This window comes from Eptesicus fuscus, chromosome 22 (assembly GCF_027574615.1).
Source record: "Eptesicus fuscus isolate TK198812 chromosome 22, DD_ASM_mEF_20220401, whole genome shotgun sequence".
Lineage (NCBI taxonomy): Eukaryota > Metazoa > Chordata > Mammalia > Chiroptera > Vespertilionidae > Eptesicus > Eptesicus fuscus.
Window position 1 is genome coordinate 7,763,285 of NC_072494.1, and position 19,642 is coordinate 7,782,926.

General features: G+C 36.5%; 1 protein-coding gene and 1 pseudogene across 3 annotated transcripts in view; both read right to left on the minus strand.

Annotated features, from left to right (window-relative positions):
* ST7L (suppression of tumorigenicity 7 like) overlaps window positions 1-19,642 on the minus strand; it is a 140,850-nt gene that overhangs the window by 108,926 nt on the left and 12,282 nt on the right. For all 3 annotated transcript variants that reach the window (XM_054711425.1, XM_054711426.1, XM_054711427.1), the window contains exons 6-9: window positions 13,130-13,208; window positions 8,237-8,391; window positions 6,684-6,781; window positions 6,320-6,434 (exon numbers count right to left, since the gene is read on the minus strand). In XM_054711425.1, coding sequence (XP_054567400.1) covers window positions 6,320-6,434; window positions 6,684-6,781; window positions 8,237-8,391; window positions 13,130-13,208 — 447 coding nt within the window. The remainder of the gene's footprint in view (window positions 1-6,319; window positions 6,435-6,683; window positions 6,782-8,236; window positions 8,392-13,129; window positions 13,209-19,642) is intronic.
* LOC129148001 (high mobility group protein B1-like) lies at window positions 13,206-17,173 on the minus strand (annotated as a pseudogene).

Here is a 19,642-nt window from a genome sequence, read left to right on the forward strand (position 1 = left end):
TGCTATGAAAACTATAAGACATTGATGAAAGAAATTGAAGAAGACACAAATAAATGGAAGGATATACCATGCTCATGGATTGGAAGAATTAATATTGTCAAAATCCATATCACCCAAAGCAATCTATGGATTTAATGTAATCCCTATCAAAATACCAATGGCATTTTTCATAGAACTAGAACAAATAATCCTGAAATTTATGTGGAATCATACAAAAAACACATAGCCAAAGCAATCTTGAGAAAAAAGAACAGAGTTGGAGGTATTATGCTACCTAAATTCAAATTATATTACAAAGCTATAGTAATCAAAACAGTATGGTCTTGGGTGGCACAAAAAAGACACACAGATCAATGGAGCAGAATAGAGAGCCCAGAAGTAAACCCAAACTTATATGGTCAAATTAATCTATGACAAAGGAGGCAAGAATATACAATGGAATAAAGACAATAGTATTGGAAAAACTAGGTAGATAAATGCAATAAAATGAAACCAGACTACTTTCTTATACCATATACAAAAATAAACTCAAAATTGATTAAAGACCTAAAACCATAAAACTCCTGGAAGGAAACATAGCCAATAAACTCTTTGACAATGGACCTACCAATATTTTTTTAAATATATCTCTGAGGGCAAAGATAATAAAAGCAAAAGTAAACAAATGATACTACATCAAACTAAAAAGCTTTTGTACCACAAAATAAACCATCTACAAAACAAAAAAGCAAACTAGTGACTAAGATCTCTTTAAAAAAGATCTCTCTGAAAGGGGTTAATATCCAAAATATATAAAAAACTCATACAACTCAACATAAAAAAAAAAAATTCAATTAAAAAATGGGCAGAGGGTCTAAGTAGACATTTCTCCAAAGAAGACATACAGATGGCCAACAAACACATGAAAAGATGCTCAACATCACTAATAATCAGTAAAATGCAAATCAAACCACAATGATAAATCACTTCACATCTGTCAGAATGGCTACTATCAAAAAGACAACAAAGAATATGTGTTGGACAGAAGGTGGAAAAAAAGAAACCTGTTGGAGGGATTGTAAACTGGTATAGCCACTATGGAAAACAGTATAGATGTTCCTCAAAAAATTAAAAATAGAACTACCATATGACCCAGCAATCCAACGTCTGGGTATTTATTCAAAGAAATCCAAAACACTAATTCAAAAAGATATGCACTCCTATGTTCACTGCAGCATTATTTACAAGAGCCAAGATATGGAAGCAACCTAAGTGTCCACTAATAGACAAATGGATAAAGATGTCATACATAGTATATACAATAAAAAAAGAATGAAATTTTGCCATTTGCTACAACATGGATGGACCTAGTGTATTATCCTAAGTGAAATAAGGCAGTGAGAAAGACAAATACTGTATGATTTCACTTATATGTGAAATCTAAAAAACAAAATAAATGAACAAACAAAAAAAAAACCCCAGAAACAACCAGATAGATACAGAGAACAAACTAATGGTTGCCAGATGGGAGGAGTTTGGAGAAAATGAGAGGAAAAGGTGAAAGGGATTAACAAGTATCAACTGCCAGTTATAAAATTAGTCTTGGAGCTGTAAAGTACAGCATAAAAAAATATCTCTATATATAAAAGCCAAGCAACCAGAACAACAAAATGACCAGAATGACCAGTCACTATGGCACGCATTGCGATGGCCAACCGGCCCAATCGGGCCCCGATCAGCGCCCCCAACCATTCACAGCTCCTCCCCCCAGCCGGCGGGCCAACCTCCCATGTCCCCTAACCCCCACCAGCCCGGCCGCACCCCACTGTGCACAAATTCGTGCACCGGGCCTCTAGTAGTCAATAATATTGTAATAACTATATATGAAGTCAGATGGGTACTAGGCTTATCTGCTGATTACCTCATAAGGTATACTAGTATAATAGTAAGTGCCTAATCAATATGATATATACCTGAACCTAATTTAATGCCATATGTCAACTAAAATAAAAAAATAATGCCTAAAATAATATTATTAGGAGAGTAAAGCCAAAGAATTCCTTTGAAGTTTTAGATTTTATAGATGTTCCAGCAAATGAAGAACCAAAGAACTAAATTGCTTTTAATACTTCACAATTCTAGAATGGTAAGAACCGGGGACTCATAAAAATAACTGAAAACACAGAAGCATATCTAATTTGCATATTAGGCTTTTATTATATAGGATTATAAAAATTGTTAAGTTGTGAGTTTTATTTTAGATTTAATGAATCAGGTCCTATCTGCTGTTTTATATTTGGTTCCTAAGCTTGTTCATCATAAGCATCATAAGCAGGCCATGCATCTGATCAGTTACATATGGAAAGAATTTCTCATAAATTTCTCCATGAGCCCACAGTATTCTGAAGCACTTCCTAAGAATTCCAGATGTTTAAAAGAAATAAACTTCTCTTTCCAAGTGTAACACATTTCAAACCTGCCAAGTCATAGGGATTCCCAAGCTAATGGGTAGGAACTTACAAATGAACAAGTGTGAATAAAACTAGTATGTTCTCTTATAGTGAAAGATATGATCAGAAGCATTATGCTAGTTAGGATATATATGCAGCTTGGGTTTAAAAGCTGATGACTCACTCAGAATGAGGAGAAAGGCTATGCTTTGTAGAATTCTCCCAACTCCATTTGTGTTAAATTTGCACTGTTATAGTATAACTAGAGCAGTGATGGGCAACCTTTTGAGCTTGGTGTGCCAAACTTCGCCAAAAAACTGAGCATAACTTGGGTAGTGTGTCACTTTGAGGAAAAAACATTATTTCGCAAATGTTTCATCCTCAGGAGCAGCAAATGTTTCATCCTCGGCATGCGGCCACCTCAGCGGCCACGTGTCATCAGAAATAGCTACGCGTGTCAGTGCTGACACGCGTGTCATAGGTTCGCCATCACTGAACTAGAGGCCCGAAATTCGTGCATTGGTAGGGTCCCTTGGCCTGGCCGGCAATCAGGGCCGATCTGTGGGGAGACTGGCAGGGCGATGGGGGGGGGGGGGGGCAGGTGTCCCTGCTGGCACCCACCTTGGCCGGCCTGGCACCGCCCACTAGCCAGCCCCGCCCCCCCACCTCTGCCGCCACTGGTCACCTCCCTCTGCAGGGCAACCAGCAGGGCGATTAGGGGGCCCCCCGCTGGCACCTGCCTTGGCTGGCCTGGGGCTTGAGGGCTGGGGCAAGCTCCTGTGTTGAGCGTCTGCCCCCTGGTGGTCAGTGCACATCATAGTGACCAGTCGTTCCACCAGTTGTTCCACCCTTTGGTTAATTTGCATATTAGGCTTTTATTATATAGGATAATAAAAATAGGCATTCTATTGACTTCTTACTATTAGAAGACTAGTACGAAGAAATGGAATACCTGGATTTAAGTTCAGGCTTGCCACTTCCTGGCTGGGAGACCTAACCCAATTACTTAACCTTCTTCAACTCCAGTTTCCTTTTTACTAACTGGAGGTAGTAGAAATACTTGTTCTACCACATCACAAGATTATTATAAATATAAAATAAGATAAATTATGCTTTGTAACTAAAAAGCATTGTAAAAATGTCATTCTGAATTACTCTTATACATACATATGAGAGGCCCAGTGCACAAAATTCATGCTCCCTCAGGCTGGCAGAGGGAGCCAGCCTGCACCCTCTCCAATCCGGGACCCCTTGGGGGATGTCCGATTGCCAGTTTAGGCCTCATCCCAGGGATCGGGCCTAAACTGGCAGTCGGACATCCCTCTCATAATCCTGGACCGCTGGCTCCTAATCGCTCACCTGCCTGCCTGCCTGATCACCCTTTACTGCCCCCCCTGCCGGCCAGGTTGCCCCCAACTGCCCCCCCTGCTGGCCTGGCCGGCCCCAACTGCCCCCCTCCCCGCCATGCATCCTGCTGTTCAGTCGTTTGGTCATCCTGCTGGTCGCCCCACGCAGCCTGCTTGTTCAATTGTTTGGTCGTCCCTCACTAACCCCCCTGCTGGCCTGGTCGCCCCACGCAGCCTGCTTGTTCAATTGTTTGGTCGTCCCTCACTAACCCCCCTGCTGGCCTGGTCGCCCCACGCAGCCTGCTTGTTCAGTTGTTTGGTCGTCCCTCACTAACCCCCCTGCTGGCCTGGTCGCCCCATGCAGCCTGCTTGTTCAGTTGTTTGGTTGTCCCTCACTAACCCTGCTGCCAGCCTGGTTGTAGGCAGCCATCTTGTGAGGGTGTGAGGGTCAGTTTGCATATTACCTTTTTATTATATAGGATTGCTAAGCAACTTCTGTTAGCCTTCCCCGACACTCCCACACAAATGAGGTACCATCCTTTGTGCACAGCACCTCATACTTTTCCAATTATCTCAGCTAACACATCATGTTTCAATATAACTACTATTCATTTGTCTGTCTGTTCCACTAAACTGTAAATCCTACGAGAGCTAAGGCCATGTCCTTTTGTTCACCACTGTATGCCAAGTGCCTCACTCATATTAGGTACTCAGTAAACAAATCTTGACAGAAGAAAAGTTCCTCCTTACAGGCCTTTGCTTCAAAAATTCGTGATAAGGAAGATTCTTTTTTAAAAAATATTTATTAAATTTATTGGGGTGACATTGGTTAATAAAATTATATAGGTTTAAAGTGTACAATTTGCCCTAATCGGTTTGGTTCAGTGGATAGAGTGTCGGCCTGTGGACTCAAGGGTCCCAGGTTCGATTCTGGTCAAGGGCATATACCTTGGTTGTGGGCACATCCCCAGTAGGAGGTGTGCAGGAGGCAGCTGATCGATGTTTCTCTCTCATCGATGTTTCTAACTCTCTATCCCTTTCCCTTCCTCTCTGTAAAAAATGAATAAAATATATTTTAAAAAAATAAAAAAATAAAGCGTACAATTCTATAACACATCACCAGTATATTGCACTATGTGTTTACCACCCAAAGTCAAATCTCCTTCCATCACTGTATATTTGACACCCTTTTTCCTTGGCTATCTCCCCCCACTCCTTTTTCCCTCTGGTAACCACCATACTACTGTCTGCATCTAAGATTTTTTTGTGTGTTTTTCTGTCTTGTCTGTTCATTTGCTGCTTTTAATTTTATATCCCACATGAGTAAAATCATATGGTTCTTGACTTTTTCTGTCTGACTTATTTTACTTAGCATGATATTCCCAAAATATCTGATTCTTTTTTTTAAATTTTGTATTAGTTTCAGGTGTACAGCATAGTGGTTAGACCATCATATACTTTACAAAGTGTTCCCCCCAATATATCCAGTACCCATTTGGCATCATGCATAGTTATTACAATTGAATTGACATTTCCTATGCTATCCTTTGCATCCCCATGACTATTTTGTGAAGTAGTGCCAATTAGTACTTCTTAATCCCTTCACGTTTTTCACTCAGCAACCATCGATCTATTTTCTGTATTTATGAATCTGTTTCAATTTTGTTTGTTCATTTATTTTGTACTTTAGATTCCATACATAAGTGAAATCATAATGTCTGTGTCTTTTCTGACTGAATTCTCTAAACATACCATTCTAGGTCCATCTGTACTGTTGCAAATGGTAAGATTTCATTCTTTTTTAATAGTCGAGTAATGGTCCATTGTATATATGTACCACAGCTTTTTTATCCACTTATCTATTAAATGGCACTTGGGTTGCTTCCAAATCTTGGCTATTGTAAATAACACAGCAATGACCACAGGGGTGCATATATTCTTTCCAATTAGTGTTTTGGTTTCTTTGGATATACATCCAGAAGTGTAATCGCTGGGTCATAAGGCAGTTCCATTTCTAAAATATATATATTTTTATTTATTTTTTAGAGAGAGAGGGAGAGGGAAAGAGAGATAGAAACACTGAAGAGAGAGATTAGCTGCCTCCTGCAGGCCCCCCACAGGGATGGAGCCTGCAACCTGGGCATGTGCCTTGACCAAGGATGGAACCTGTGGTCTCTTGGTTCCTGGCTCCATGCTCAACTGCTGAGCTACACCAGCCGGGCAAGGCAGTTCCATTTTTAATTTTTTGAATAGTCTCCATACTGTTTTCCATAGTGGCTGCACCAATCTGCATTACCACCAACAGTGCATAAGGGTTCCCTTTTCTCCACATCTTCACTCAGGTGTGAGATGGTTCTAACTGTGGTTTTAATTTGCATTCCTTAGAAGATTCTTAATAGCAACTTGTACCCATGGATTCTAAATATTGACTGGTAAGAATGATAAAAGAAAATCACAGAAATACTAGAATAGGATCGTACTTATGATTACATAATTTTAAAAAATTCTTTAACCATGTGATCAACTAAAACAAGTATCACTCACCATCATATTTTGCTAGGACTGCCTGAACATCTGCATAGGCCTGTAATTCTAAAAGTGATTCTAGGAGATTTTCATGGATGTTCCACATGGTAAGAGGAGGAAATTCTTTCATCAACTGTATAGTAAAAGGAAAAAAAGATTAAAATTACAGCAAAGAAACTCAATAGAGTGAATCAGATTCACTGAAATAGAAATTCTTTTGTTTCTTAACAAAACTGTGGAGACTCTATCCTTAAGCAATAATTAACTTTTCATAAAAACTATCAATTAAAAGACAATGATTCTACATTAAAATAACTGGCAACTCAAACCACATTTTTAGTTTTTTGAAGAATATGAAGGTCCAGTTATCAAATTCACTTACATCTCTCATTATTTTTACTGCTTCTCTTATTCTTCCTAATTTTCTTGCACACATTGCCAATCTTCTTTTAATATAAGCCAGTACATTGGTATCTCTCCCTATTTAAAAAAAATGACACAGCTATCATTTTTGTAGTATGATTTTCTATTTCATTAACATATCCATTAATTTTATTTGCTTACTCTGGCAGCTTTAATTAAAATTAAATTGTGTCAGAATGGAAAAATATTAATGATTGTTGTATTTGGGTGATGAACATTAAATGTGGGTTCATTATAATGCTCTATTTGTGCATATGTTTGAAGTTTCTTATATTAAAAGCATATATTGAATTACTTTTACCTCTACCAATAGGTAATATGAGAATATCGAAAGTAATCTGTGTATACTTGACAAATGCATGTTAATATTAATATAAGAAGCACATATAATGGGGAGAAGTAACATTAACCTATTACTTTACATTTCTGCATAAATAATCTATTATTTTAACATCATTTATTGTTTTAACTGAAAAAAGATTTTAAAGACAAAATTTCCATGGCTAGTGCAAACTTTTGCTCAATAGACACTAACTAATAAACTATAAAATTACTTTTAGAAAGAGCTAATAGTTCTGCAACTATCTCATAACGATATTTGAGACGACACAAGGACAAATGGTGTAACTTTTTTATAAATGCAGTTTCATTAGTTCCAGACTGCAAAATCACATATTCTCACAGTTGTGTTTTATAACAAGCATTAATGAAAAATACTGTATACATCAATATTTAGTTAGAGAGAAAACGTTACGCAAATTTTAATTTCCACAAATAAAAGATTTAGAACTTAACTGCTAGCAGATAATGCATTATGTAAACATATGTCAATTTATGGCCCACTATCTACCAAAATCATGAAACTAAAACTCTCTGGCCACACAAAAACAGCAGGAAGCAGCAGTACTACATATCCTAACATCTTTGGTAAAAGTGTCTCCATCATAATTGGGAGAGTGTCTCTGTAAGGAGAAAGAAAGGACCTCAGCTGCTATGGCTCATAAGATCTCCAACACAACAGAGAAAAATCAACCAAAGAAAGAATCCATGCCAAGTAAGGCTGGCTTTTGTGCTAAAGGGGCCACTCCATGGCACTATACAGAGATACATAGTGTCTGAAGAGCAAACCAATTGATGTCCCCCTACGATTGCTTAGGGTAAGGTAAGGATAAAGGTAATAGCTGCCTGTCATTACTAGAAGGGTCTCATGGTTCTTTCTGAGTTGTGTTTCTCCAATAACCAGCCCAATTCTCATATGAAATAAATTACTATTAAGTCTTAGAGTAGCACATCTCTCAATAACCAGAGCAGATCTGTTTCCTTCCACGAGCATTCTCTAGCTAATATGTACTTCAGTCTTTCTGGTTTATAGATATTATTAATAGATTATCACTTAGGAAAAGTAGCTAACCTCTAAGTATTAAGTTTATTATTGTTGTTTTGTGTTTTAAACATTAAAGAGCCAATTGTAGGACCTAAAAAACAGATAAAAATTAGTTCAAATTTGCTTACTCAGTTGGGCTTCATGCTGAGGACTTTGGTGCTGACACTGCTGCGACCGCCTATAAATCGTTTCTCCTGCCTTGAGTGCCTGCTTAAATAACTTTTCAACGTCAACAATAGTTGTTGCTTCTTCCTCAGCCAGTAGAATATATGCAGAGGCACAGCTATGGAGAAAGCAAGCAAGACAATTTTAAGTAAAACAGTAAAGCAAGTATATCTCTTGGGTATGTCCCTTTGTTCTATGTTATATTTCCCTGCTTTTCCCTACATTTTCCATCTCTTGAAGAATAAAAACAACTTCCATCAGTATTTCATTAGGGGCATACTGGTATACCCTTTATGTCTTATTTGCACATTTTTCCATTTCCTATCTTTCTTTCCCTCCCTTTACTTTTTTTTTCTTTTCTCCCTTTACTTTCTTTTACTTCTATATTAATTCTGATCCATTTTCCTGTTTTCCTTTTGTGGAAGAAGGAAGATATATAAAGAATTATCTAACAGTTGTTCAAGGGACGATGTACTCTAGTGATCATGCCTGCTCTTAGTCACTATGTACTTTGTAATATCTATCAAATGGATAATGGAGGTATAGGAAAGTGTGACGTTTGACAAGAATATCCCATGGCCAATTAGGCACCTTTACAATTTGACTCAGAAACATATTCCAGGACTAGACTTTTTTCACTACACTGAGTATTTCCTCTTTGTGCTGCCCCATCTTCTCTCAGACTTATCAACAATAGTGCTGCAACAAAACATCCCTTGATCTGCAGCCTAGTCTTTCCTCCTACAGTCCTCCTCTCACTTGTCACACCCATGCTGACTCCCAGTTTCCTTTTCTTCACCCCACCAAAACATTGATTTCTTTTTATATCCTTTAAGTCAAAAGCTGGCTAATAAAATAAGCCAACTGGTTTGGGGACAAAAAGAAAGAGAAACAGAGAGTTTCCTTTCTATTCCCAGAAATAACTAGTTCATCTCTCTTCTAGAAACAACGTCCTAGTTCTGATTATCTAAGTGTAGATTGTCCAGTATTGTGGTCACTAGCCTTATGTAGTTATTGAGCACTTGAAATGTGTCTAGTCCAAACTGAGATGCACACCAGTCGGTGTATGGTCAGTGCAAAACGCACACTGAATTTTGAAGACTTAAAAGAATATAAAATACTTCATTAACAATTTATTTTTAATGTTGAATATATGTTAAAACATATTAATATGTTGAATATAGCTAAATAAAATATATTATTTAAGTTAATTGCATATATTTCTTTTTACTTTTTAAATGTGGCTACCAGAAAATTTAATGTTACATATATGATTTGCATTACAACAGGGGAGAAATTACTAATAAAAGTACAAGGTGGGCATGGAACAAAAGTGACGGCAAGATAGCAACAAAAAATTGGGGACAAGCCCTGGCTGATATGGCTCATTTGGTTAAGCATCATCCCATGCACCAAGAAGTCACAGGTTTGATTCCAGGTCAGGGCACATGCCCAGGTTGTGGGCTTGATCCCCAGTAAGGGGCGTGCAGAAGGCAGCCAATTGATCAATCTATTGATGTTTCTCTCTCTCTCCCTCTCCCTTCTTCTTTAAAATCAATGAAAACATATTTAAAAAAATTTTTTTTCACTGGGGACAAGACAGATCTTTCATTTGGAAAATGCAAATCACATCATTTCAGCATCCTTCAACTAATACCTTAATTTGAAGTATATAATTTCACTAATCAACAGAGACTTCTTCATTACATTACATTGGGTTAAATTAATCTACCCTTATAAATTATTTTAGCTTCATAGTAAGTTTTGAAATCAGAAAGAAAGTCCTCTAATTTTATTCTTCTTTTACAAGACTGTTTTGGCTATTTGAGATCTCTTGCAATTCTAAGTGAATTTTATAATCAGCTTGTCCTTTCTGCAAAAAAAATAGCAACTGACATTTTGATCGAAATTGCATTGAATTTGTAGATCAACTGGAGGAGTACTGCCATCTTAACAATATTAAATCTTCCAATCCATGAACATGGGATGTCTTTCCATTTATTTAGGTCTTCTTTAACTTCTTTCAACAATACTTTTTAGTTTTCCGTGTACAATTCTTCTAACTCCTTGGTTAAACTTTTTTTTTTTTAATTGATTTCAGAGAGGAAGGGAGAGGGAGAGAGATAGAAACATCAATGATCAGTTGCCTCCTGCACACCCCCCACTGGGGATCGAGGCTGCAATCTTGACATGTGTCCTGACCAGGAATGGAACCATGACCTCCTGGTTTATAGGTCCATGCTCAACCACTGAGCCACACCAGCTGGGCTAACCTAAACTTCTTAAGTATTTTAATATTTTTTTATGCTATTGTAAATGGAATGGTTTTATTTTCCTTTTCAGATAGTTCATTGCTAGTGTATGGAAATATAACTTATTTTCATATGTTGTTCTTGTCTCTTGCAACTTTGTTAAAGTCATTTATTAGCTAATAATTTGTGTGTGTGTGTGTGTATTCTTTACAATATCCTGCATGTATTATGTCATCTATGAATAGTGATAGATTGGTATGTTCAATAGTGTACCAAAGGTTTCTTAGGCTCTGTTCATTTTCTTCATTCCTTTATTTTTATTTCTCCTCAGACTAGGTAATCTTGATTGACCTAAATCCAGTTTACTGATTTTTTTCTGCCTGCTCAAATCTGTTGCTTTATTCATGTAGAAAGATTTTTATTTTGATTATATTTTTCAACTCTAGAATTTCTATTTAATTCCTTTTACTTATTTCTATATCTTTCTACCCACTTTTTAATGGTGAGACATAATTCTCCTGTTTTCCTTTAGTTCTTTGTACATGGCTTCCTTTACCTCTTTGAGCATATTTAAAATAGTTGATTTAGACCTGGCTGGTGTGGCTCAGTCAGTTGAGCATTCTCTGGTACACTGTAAGGATGCCAGTCTGATTGTCAGTCAGGGCACAGACCCAAGTTGTGGTTTAATCTCCAGTTAGGATGCATGTGGAAGGCAATCGATTGGTGTTTCTCACATCGATGTTTCTCTCTCTCTTCGGCTCTCTCTAAAATCAATTAAAAACACATTAAAAAAATAAAAGTTTACTTAAAGACTCTGTCTAGAAAGTACAAAATCTGGGCTTCCTCAAGGACAATTTCTATTCATTTCCTTTCTTTTCTGTGTATGGGGCATATTTTGTTTCCTTTGCATGTCTTGTAATTTTTTCTTGAAAACTAGGAATTTTGAATATTATAATCTGGAAACTCTAGAAATCAGATTTCTTCTCCTCCCCAAAGTTTGTTGTTACTGCTTATTGTAGTTGTTTGTTTAGTGACTTTCTGAACTAATTTTGTAAAATTCATATTCTCTATCATGTGTGACCAATGAAGTCTCTATTCCTTCAGCTTAGTGAACAGGCAGTAATTTGGTAGAGATTGCCTTTAACACCTGGAACCAAAAACAAGTCTTTGCAGATGGGTTTTGTGTGTGTGTGTATGTGTGTGTGTGTGTATGTGTGTGTGTGTGTGTGTGTGTTGGGGCACACCTTCAACATTCAATCAGCCAGTTTATAATTCTACCTTAGCCTTCACTTTCTGTTTGTACAGAGGCTGAGAGTTAGACAAACATGAGAGCTTAGGGTCTTCTTAAGCATGTACCTTGGGCAGGTGTGCAGGCTTTGAGATTTCCAGGAATAATGTGGAAGCTTTTCAAAACCTTTATTTCCAAAGTATCTCATTCCCCAGCTTTCCTCCAAAGCTTTGATTTGTCTATTGTTTGCTCCAACTTTTATCCCTTGTCCCAGGCAGCAGGAATTAGTGTATTTGCCTTTAAATGTTTTAACAAATGCCCTTCCCCCCAATGTAGTTGTGTCAGTACAGGGAGAGTTCCAAATTATCCCAAATAAAGGCAAGTCCCTTGGGCTGGTCCTTCAGGGAGCCAACAGACAGGTCCAAATAAACAACCACAATTCTTTGAGAATTAGGTCCATTCTACTTCTTCTGGTAGTTGTTTCCAAGGGTGCCACGGAACTAGGGAGTAGGGGATGGGGCCAGTGTAAGTTAAAACATCACAAAGCTCTCTTACAAAAATTCAACTGTTGTTTTCTTTTAATTGATTAAGCATTCTCCAAGTTGCTATAAAGTTTTGATTAGTTTCCAGAGTTTCAATAAAGTTGATTTACTGCTTTTGGAATTCCCTACACTACCATTTTTCTTCTGCTTTGGGAAGGTCTTCTTAATAAGGATAATATATCTGGGGAGAGAGGGAAGGAGGAGGAATACAGGGGACAATGCTAAGTTCACATTATTCAGGAAGCATACCTTGATTAATCCCAACTGGGGCCATATTTTAGTACTAGATTAATACACATTGATCTGTCTCATTTAAATATTAAGTTGACTTCTGATTTTACATTTCATCTTTTTAAAATATAAAGTTAACACAAAGAGCTATAAAAAAATGCTTGTTAACATGAAAAAAATTAAGTTAGAGATACATTTTACTTATCTTGGATCCCCATCTCATGCCTCCCATCCCATTAGTAACTAAAGTTCGCAGCGCTGAATGAATGCTTTAAATGAATGACTTAAACGAAAAACAAAATTAAAACAAGTGGCATAGTATTTTGGTATTCTTTAATATCAAGTATTATCACCAATTAGATCAGCACTCTCCATTTTAAAAAGTATTTCTAGCATAATTTCTATTCAATGCATAGATAAGTTTACTTTCAGAAGCAAAATACATATGTCGGTGAACATGGCAAATTTTGTCTCTAGTATGCAAAAAGTGAAAGGGGATTGTTAATGACTCCAAGTATCTAAGGAACAGACAAAAGGAAACATTAAATCATTTGCCTGGGTTTCCTTCAAAACAAATTTATTTTCCATATATTTCAAACTTACTCATTGTTTAATTCTAAAGCTTGGTAGGCTGCTTTAATTCGAGATAAAGGATTTCTTTCCCTCCATGCCTTCTGCATAACTGTAGGAAAAATATTTCAAAAAGTAGATGAGATGGTAAACATAAATAATCTTATGCAAAACAACACATGAAGAATGAGCTAGGAGAGTAAACAAAGACTTAAATAACATGTTCTTAAATGTAAGAAACAAGTAATTGGGATGCTAGCTCACATTAACTTTATGAGAAATTTATATTAAATTTGGAAGTTTCACATATAATAAAAAGAAATATACTGTTTTTCTGGTCTATTTTAATAACAACACATAAGGTACTTAATCAAATTAATCACATCATTATACATGAACATTTATATACTATGTGCATATAAAAATTGAGTTTGGGTGACATATTATAATCAACATGAAACATTCTAGCTCTTTATCATTTTGAAATGATTCTTTGGAACTGCTAGAAATATATAAAAACAGTTAAAAACAAAGTTTTTGTCTAATCAGTGATTCAATCGAGGAAGAATGTCTGAATTTACATTTTGTATTCAAAGGGGGGATTAATTTAGAATATAGTGCATTTAAGGAAAATGTCAGTTTCTACAAAGATTCAACAAAAACCTGAATTAGAATATCTCTGAAATAACAATATCAGCTATCATTTACAGTACCAAATGAAAATTTCACACTAAGTAAAGTTTCTTAAAAATTAAACAAATAAAGTAGACTCGTGAAACTATCTGGCCTATTTCAAGGTTGATAAGAAAAATAGAGAATCTATAAATGTTGTTTTTGGAACAAAACCCACAACTGTCCAGAAAGAATAATGTGGAAAATGTTTGAGTTTTCCTTTGGAAACAAAATATTAGTCTTGGCTTAGAAAATAAGACAATATATTCTACTTGGGTAACAAAAATACGTTTCCAATATCAAACATGTCACCAGCTAGCTGACAGCTAATGCTTCCTCAACTTGACAAACTGATGCACATCAGCACCCATCTGATAATAACCAGGTAAAGAATAGCATTTTACTGAAACATTAAAATACAACATAAAATTAAATATAATATTAGATTTGCCATTTTTGATGGTGGGTTCTCTTCTATAAGTTACATGATATTCACAAGTCAAATTTTGTGAATCTTTACCAATATTTTATTTTTAAATTTAAAATTGTATTTATTTAGAAGCATTCAGAATGTCAACAAAACAGACGCAATTTTTTTGCAATTACAGAATGGTATTCAGTTAACAGAACAACAATTATTTTGTATAAGCTGCATCAGAGACAACTGACAATGAAAAAATTACTACTCCCTTATATAATTTGTGCTGTGCACCAACAAGAACCTGCTTTAAATTTCCATGGCAATTTACACCTCCAGGCAAGGTTAGTGGCTATTGAAAATATCACCAGGACAGGACTATCTAAAAACACATTTGGTAGTGTGTTAACTATACAAAAAAAGGACACAAATCTTACACAGCCTTATATTTCAATTTTTTTCTTCAGAAGGAGTGATTTGTGTATGGGGGATGGAGGGAGGTAAATCTTTAAAGACAAGAAAAAAAGAAACTACGCTAGAACAACTTATTTATCATTATCCTCCTCTTCCTCCTCCTCTTCATCTTTGTTTTCTTGCTTTTTTCTTTTTCAGCCCTTCCTTTTTTGCCTCGCCAGGCTCTGCTCTAGCTCGATATGCAGTAATATCCTTCTCGTATTTCTCCTTCAGCTTAGCAGCCTTCTTCTCATAAGGCTGCTTGTCACCTGCAGCAGTGTGATTTCATATTCCCCCGCTTCTCTGCAACATCACCAATGGATAGGCCAGGATGCTCTCCTTTGATTTTGGAGCGATACTCAGAACAAACAAGGAAAAGGCTGAAGGAGGTCTCTTGGGTGCATTGGGATCCTTGAATTTCCTTTTTGTTTTCCCTTTAGAAAGAATATAAATTCTCATTTCTCTTTCATAATTTGCCTTGTCCACCTTTGCCATGTCTTCAAGTTTTCCTTTCTCTTCAGCAGACGTGGTCTTCCACCTCTCTGAGCACTTCTCAGAAAACTCTAAGAAGCTGACTGAAGTACTTGGGCACTTCCTCCTTGTGCTCTTTCTGGCAGGTTTGCACAAAGAAGGCATACGAAGACATTTTGCCTCTCGGCTTCTTAGATCTCCTTTGCCCATTTTCAAAAAAATTTTTTAATTGATTTAGAGAGAGGGAGAAAGAGAGAGAAGAAAGAAAGAGAGAGAAAGAGAGAGAGAGAGAGAGAGAGAGAGAGAGAGAGAGAGAGAGAGAGAGAGAGAGAGAGAGAAATGAGAGAGAAACATCAATTGGCTGCCTCCCACATGCACCCCAACTGGGGATCGAACCCGCAACCAGGCTATGTGTCCTGACTGGGAATCGGTGTATGGGACAATGCTCCAACCACCTGAGCCACACTGGCCAGGGACTGCCCATGTTTAATTACTTTTCCTCAGGGCGCACAGTCACCAAGTGCCTGTTTGGCCCGCACCTGCCCTGGCACTGCCTCTATGGAGTTCAATATACTGTGATGGCTCTTTACCAACATTTTAAATGGTTTGGGATTCTAGTATATTAAGAATATATCTCAATTTATTTAACCAATTCTCGTTTGATGGACAATTGTGTTACATCCAATTTTTTTGCACCAGGCCTCTAGTTTTCTTACTAAACAGAAATATTGTGAAAACACATTTCAATATCTACCTTTGTATACCTGACCAAGAAGTGGAATGGTTAAAATGTATGCATCTTTTAAAAGATTCTGAATTTATACTCCAAAATTCCTCCCAATAAAATTACATTAATTTACATTATTTCAGGCAGTGTAGGAGAGTGACTGTTTCCCTACTTCCTTACCAACACTGAATAATATCTGCCTTTATTAATACATGAAAATGATCTCATTTTCACTTAGATGTCTTTTATTTCTAGTAAGGTCATCAAACCCACCTTTAAGCATTTTTTCTTATTGTTTTCAACTGCACTATCCAGCCTCTCAATATTATTCTTTACAACCAATGCAGATCTAAGTCAAAGGGGGAAATTAAGTAAAGGAAGAAAAATATATATTTCCTTCTAAAAAAAGAGGTTAAGGAATAATTTAAAGCAAACTGCTGATTTAGTATTCACCTGTCCACTTTAAGAGCTCGATATGCTTAAAAATAACACAAGCAGTTAGCAATTCAATCAAATTTATTTATTTTTAAGTTAAATAATATTCTAACATGCTAATAAACAGAAAAGACACTAGCATTTATTCCAAGATCAGGGGTCACAAATATTAATGCCTACAAAGGCTAGGTAAAGAACATAAATGAATGAACTAAAAACATATGCACTGTCTAAAGAAGAATCAAAGTTCAGGTCTAACTAATTAATGCCAAGTGGAAATGCAGGTCCAAGTATGCCATATTTTCCAAATTTCTAAAGTGTAAATCTGAATTTTAATGTTAAGTCTCCTAGTTTTTAAATGTTGAAAAAAAAATACCAAGAAAATGAATTATCCAAAATCACTATTGGCTGGCCTTGAGGATATGTTTGTTCTCTGTCTTAGATAAATCAATAGGATGAGAACAAAATCTGCTAATGTAGTAATTTTTGATGACAATATTCAAGAGAAATTTATCATATCACACATATATACACATTTGTCTGAAAAGATCAATATGGAATCAACAGTCCATTTCTGGATTAACATTCACAGGTAAAGTCTGCCCTTGATTTTGGTCTTTAGCTGGGATTATGTACCTCTAGAAGTACATGAACCTTTGCAAGGACCAAAACAGGATGCATGGTTTTAAGAGAAACCAGTTTCTAAAGCCTTAATTTTATATGACTCCTTCCTATAACTAATCTACCTGAAGAATGTTCCTCTGATTGGTCTGTGCATCATGCAGGTTTTCCATTCCTACCCAACATCCACTTTCTCACTCCCCAAAAGATATATTCCTTTCTCCTACTTTATAAAAGGAAGTCTTACTTCTCACCTATCCTGAATCTTCCCAAGGTGCATTGCTCTATAGTATAAAAATCTTCAGGTGCCAACGGGACAATTCAAAGTTCAGGTTTGGGAGTAGCCATTTTTAATCAAGGAACCTATAATAGGGTTCCACTTTTAACTTATTTTTTTAACAGTGAAGCTCATCATTATTCTGGCCCTTGGATAAACTGAAATTCAAGTATATTGTAAAGTGGGGAGGGAGTGATAATGTTTACCAACTCCATTTATCAGCATCTCTCTCCCCTTACTATCAAAGAATGCATTCTCATACAGGAAGGTCCCCTCACAATAAGGCCAAGGGGGCATTAGTAAGAAATAATAAAGGCAGTGGAATCTTATTTTGGCTGAGATAAGGTCTAGGCAAAGCTATGAAATTCTGAGACTCTATCTTTTTATCTTATAATCTGTATTCAGAAGAGAGATGACTGTCATGGAATGCATGTTAATATGTTTATCTGAATTGAAAAATGAAGTCAGAGTTTGTCAGAAAATAAGTCTGATTTGGTTAATAGGATTGACATGAGAACTCAGCCAGCCAATTAGGTTATACAGAGGCCATTTTCCAAAGTTGAAAGAGCCAAATATGGAGCTCCAAGGATTTGACAAAAATATAATTAAAGTACACAATACCATTTAGAACCTTATGGTCAAAGAAAATTAATTTTTTCATTTATACTAAAAATTTATTGTGGAAAACTCATACATGTGACAAAAGACTCGCAAGCACAAAATAATCATATTAAAATCATATGAAGCTTGGGATGGATATGAATTCTAGAACAAAAAGGACTTCTATGAAATTTACTACTGTTAAAGGGTATTTGCTCATGTATTTTTCAACAGATAATGGTATGTATCAAGTAATTACATTCCTTGAGATACATTCAAATATAGTGTATTCTAGTTTTATTTTCAAATTTCTATATTTATATCAAAAACCATATTCTTTGCAATTATTCAACCTTATGATATCAACTTAAAAATACGTTAAGGGAGCCATGGCCAGGCGGCCCAGTTCATTGAAGCATCATCCCATACACCTAAAGGTTTCGGGTTTGATTCCCAGTCAGGGCATATACCTAGGTTTCAGGTTGGATCCCTTGGGTCCCATGCCCTATAGGAGATAACCGATTGACATGGATGTTTCTCTTTCTCTGCCTCTGTCTCTCTCTTGTTCTTCCTCTCTCTAAAAAACACCCTTTGGTGGATTTTATTTTTAAGTGTAAAGGGATACATCATTTTCTAAAATTCTCTTAGGAGGTATGTGAACAAAAATGTTTTAGGACCACAACTTTAGTGGACAGCCATGGTTGCTACACTTTTGCCATTAATGTAAATATTAAGCATATAAACATAAAGCAATTGCTTTTTCAACTACTTACAATTAAACCCTTTAATGTAAGCATACCAAACATCCTAGGGTCTCCTGCTACCACCCACCCTTAGTATATTTAATCCAGCAAAGAGATATCACAATGAACTCATTTCAATGCTGGAAAACTGGCTATTTTTCAGACCTTTATTATTGGTGATTTTCTTCTGCCTGTCGATGTGGTGAGTAATAGTGGCAATGTGGCAGTAGTTTAGTGGTTAAGAGCCAGACTTTAATTTGAAACCTAGCTTTATCATTTTAACTAGAGGCCCGATGCACGAAATTCGTGCAAGAGTAGGCCTTCCTTTCCTCGGCTGCCGGCCCTGGCTCCCCTCTGGCACCTGGGACCCAGGCTTCCCTCAGGCCACAGCCAACACCCGGGACCTGGGCTTCCATCACAGCCCTGGCTTTGTCCAGAAGGTTATCCGAAATGACGTCCAATCTAATTAGCATATTACAGCCTTTATTAGTATAGATAGAAGATAGCTAGGTGACTTAGGCATGTTACTTGATTCCCCTTTACACCTGGTTCTTTTTTTTTTTTTTTTTAATTGATTTCAGAGAGTAAGGGAGAAGGAGAAAGAGATAGAAACAACAATGATGAGAGAGAATTATTGATTGGCTCCCTCTTGCATGCCCCCTTCTGAGGATCAAGCCTGCAACCTGGCATGTTCCCCTGACTGGAATTGAACCCAAGACCCTTCAGTCCACAGGCTGACACTCTATCCACTAAGCCAAACCAACTAGGGCTACCACTGGTTCTTTATTTTTAAAGTAAGTCTGATAATAGTACTTATCTCATAAGGTAATTAGTACATTTATATAAATTTCTTAGGACAATGCTTGATGCATAGTAAGTGCTTTACAAGTATTAACTATTATTAGTGAAATTGCTGAAAACATCTGTGACATCAACACCACTCATTCATTCATACTTTCATCAGATAATAAATATTGATATTTGTATTTACAGTATGCCAGGCACTGTGCCAGATGATAGGGATTCAAAGATGATGGAATATAGTACCTGCTTTCCAAAGTTTCACACCCTATTAGGGAGGACAAACATTAAAGCAACACAATAACATTAGCAAATAATTGTTTGTGGT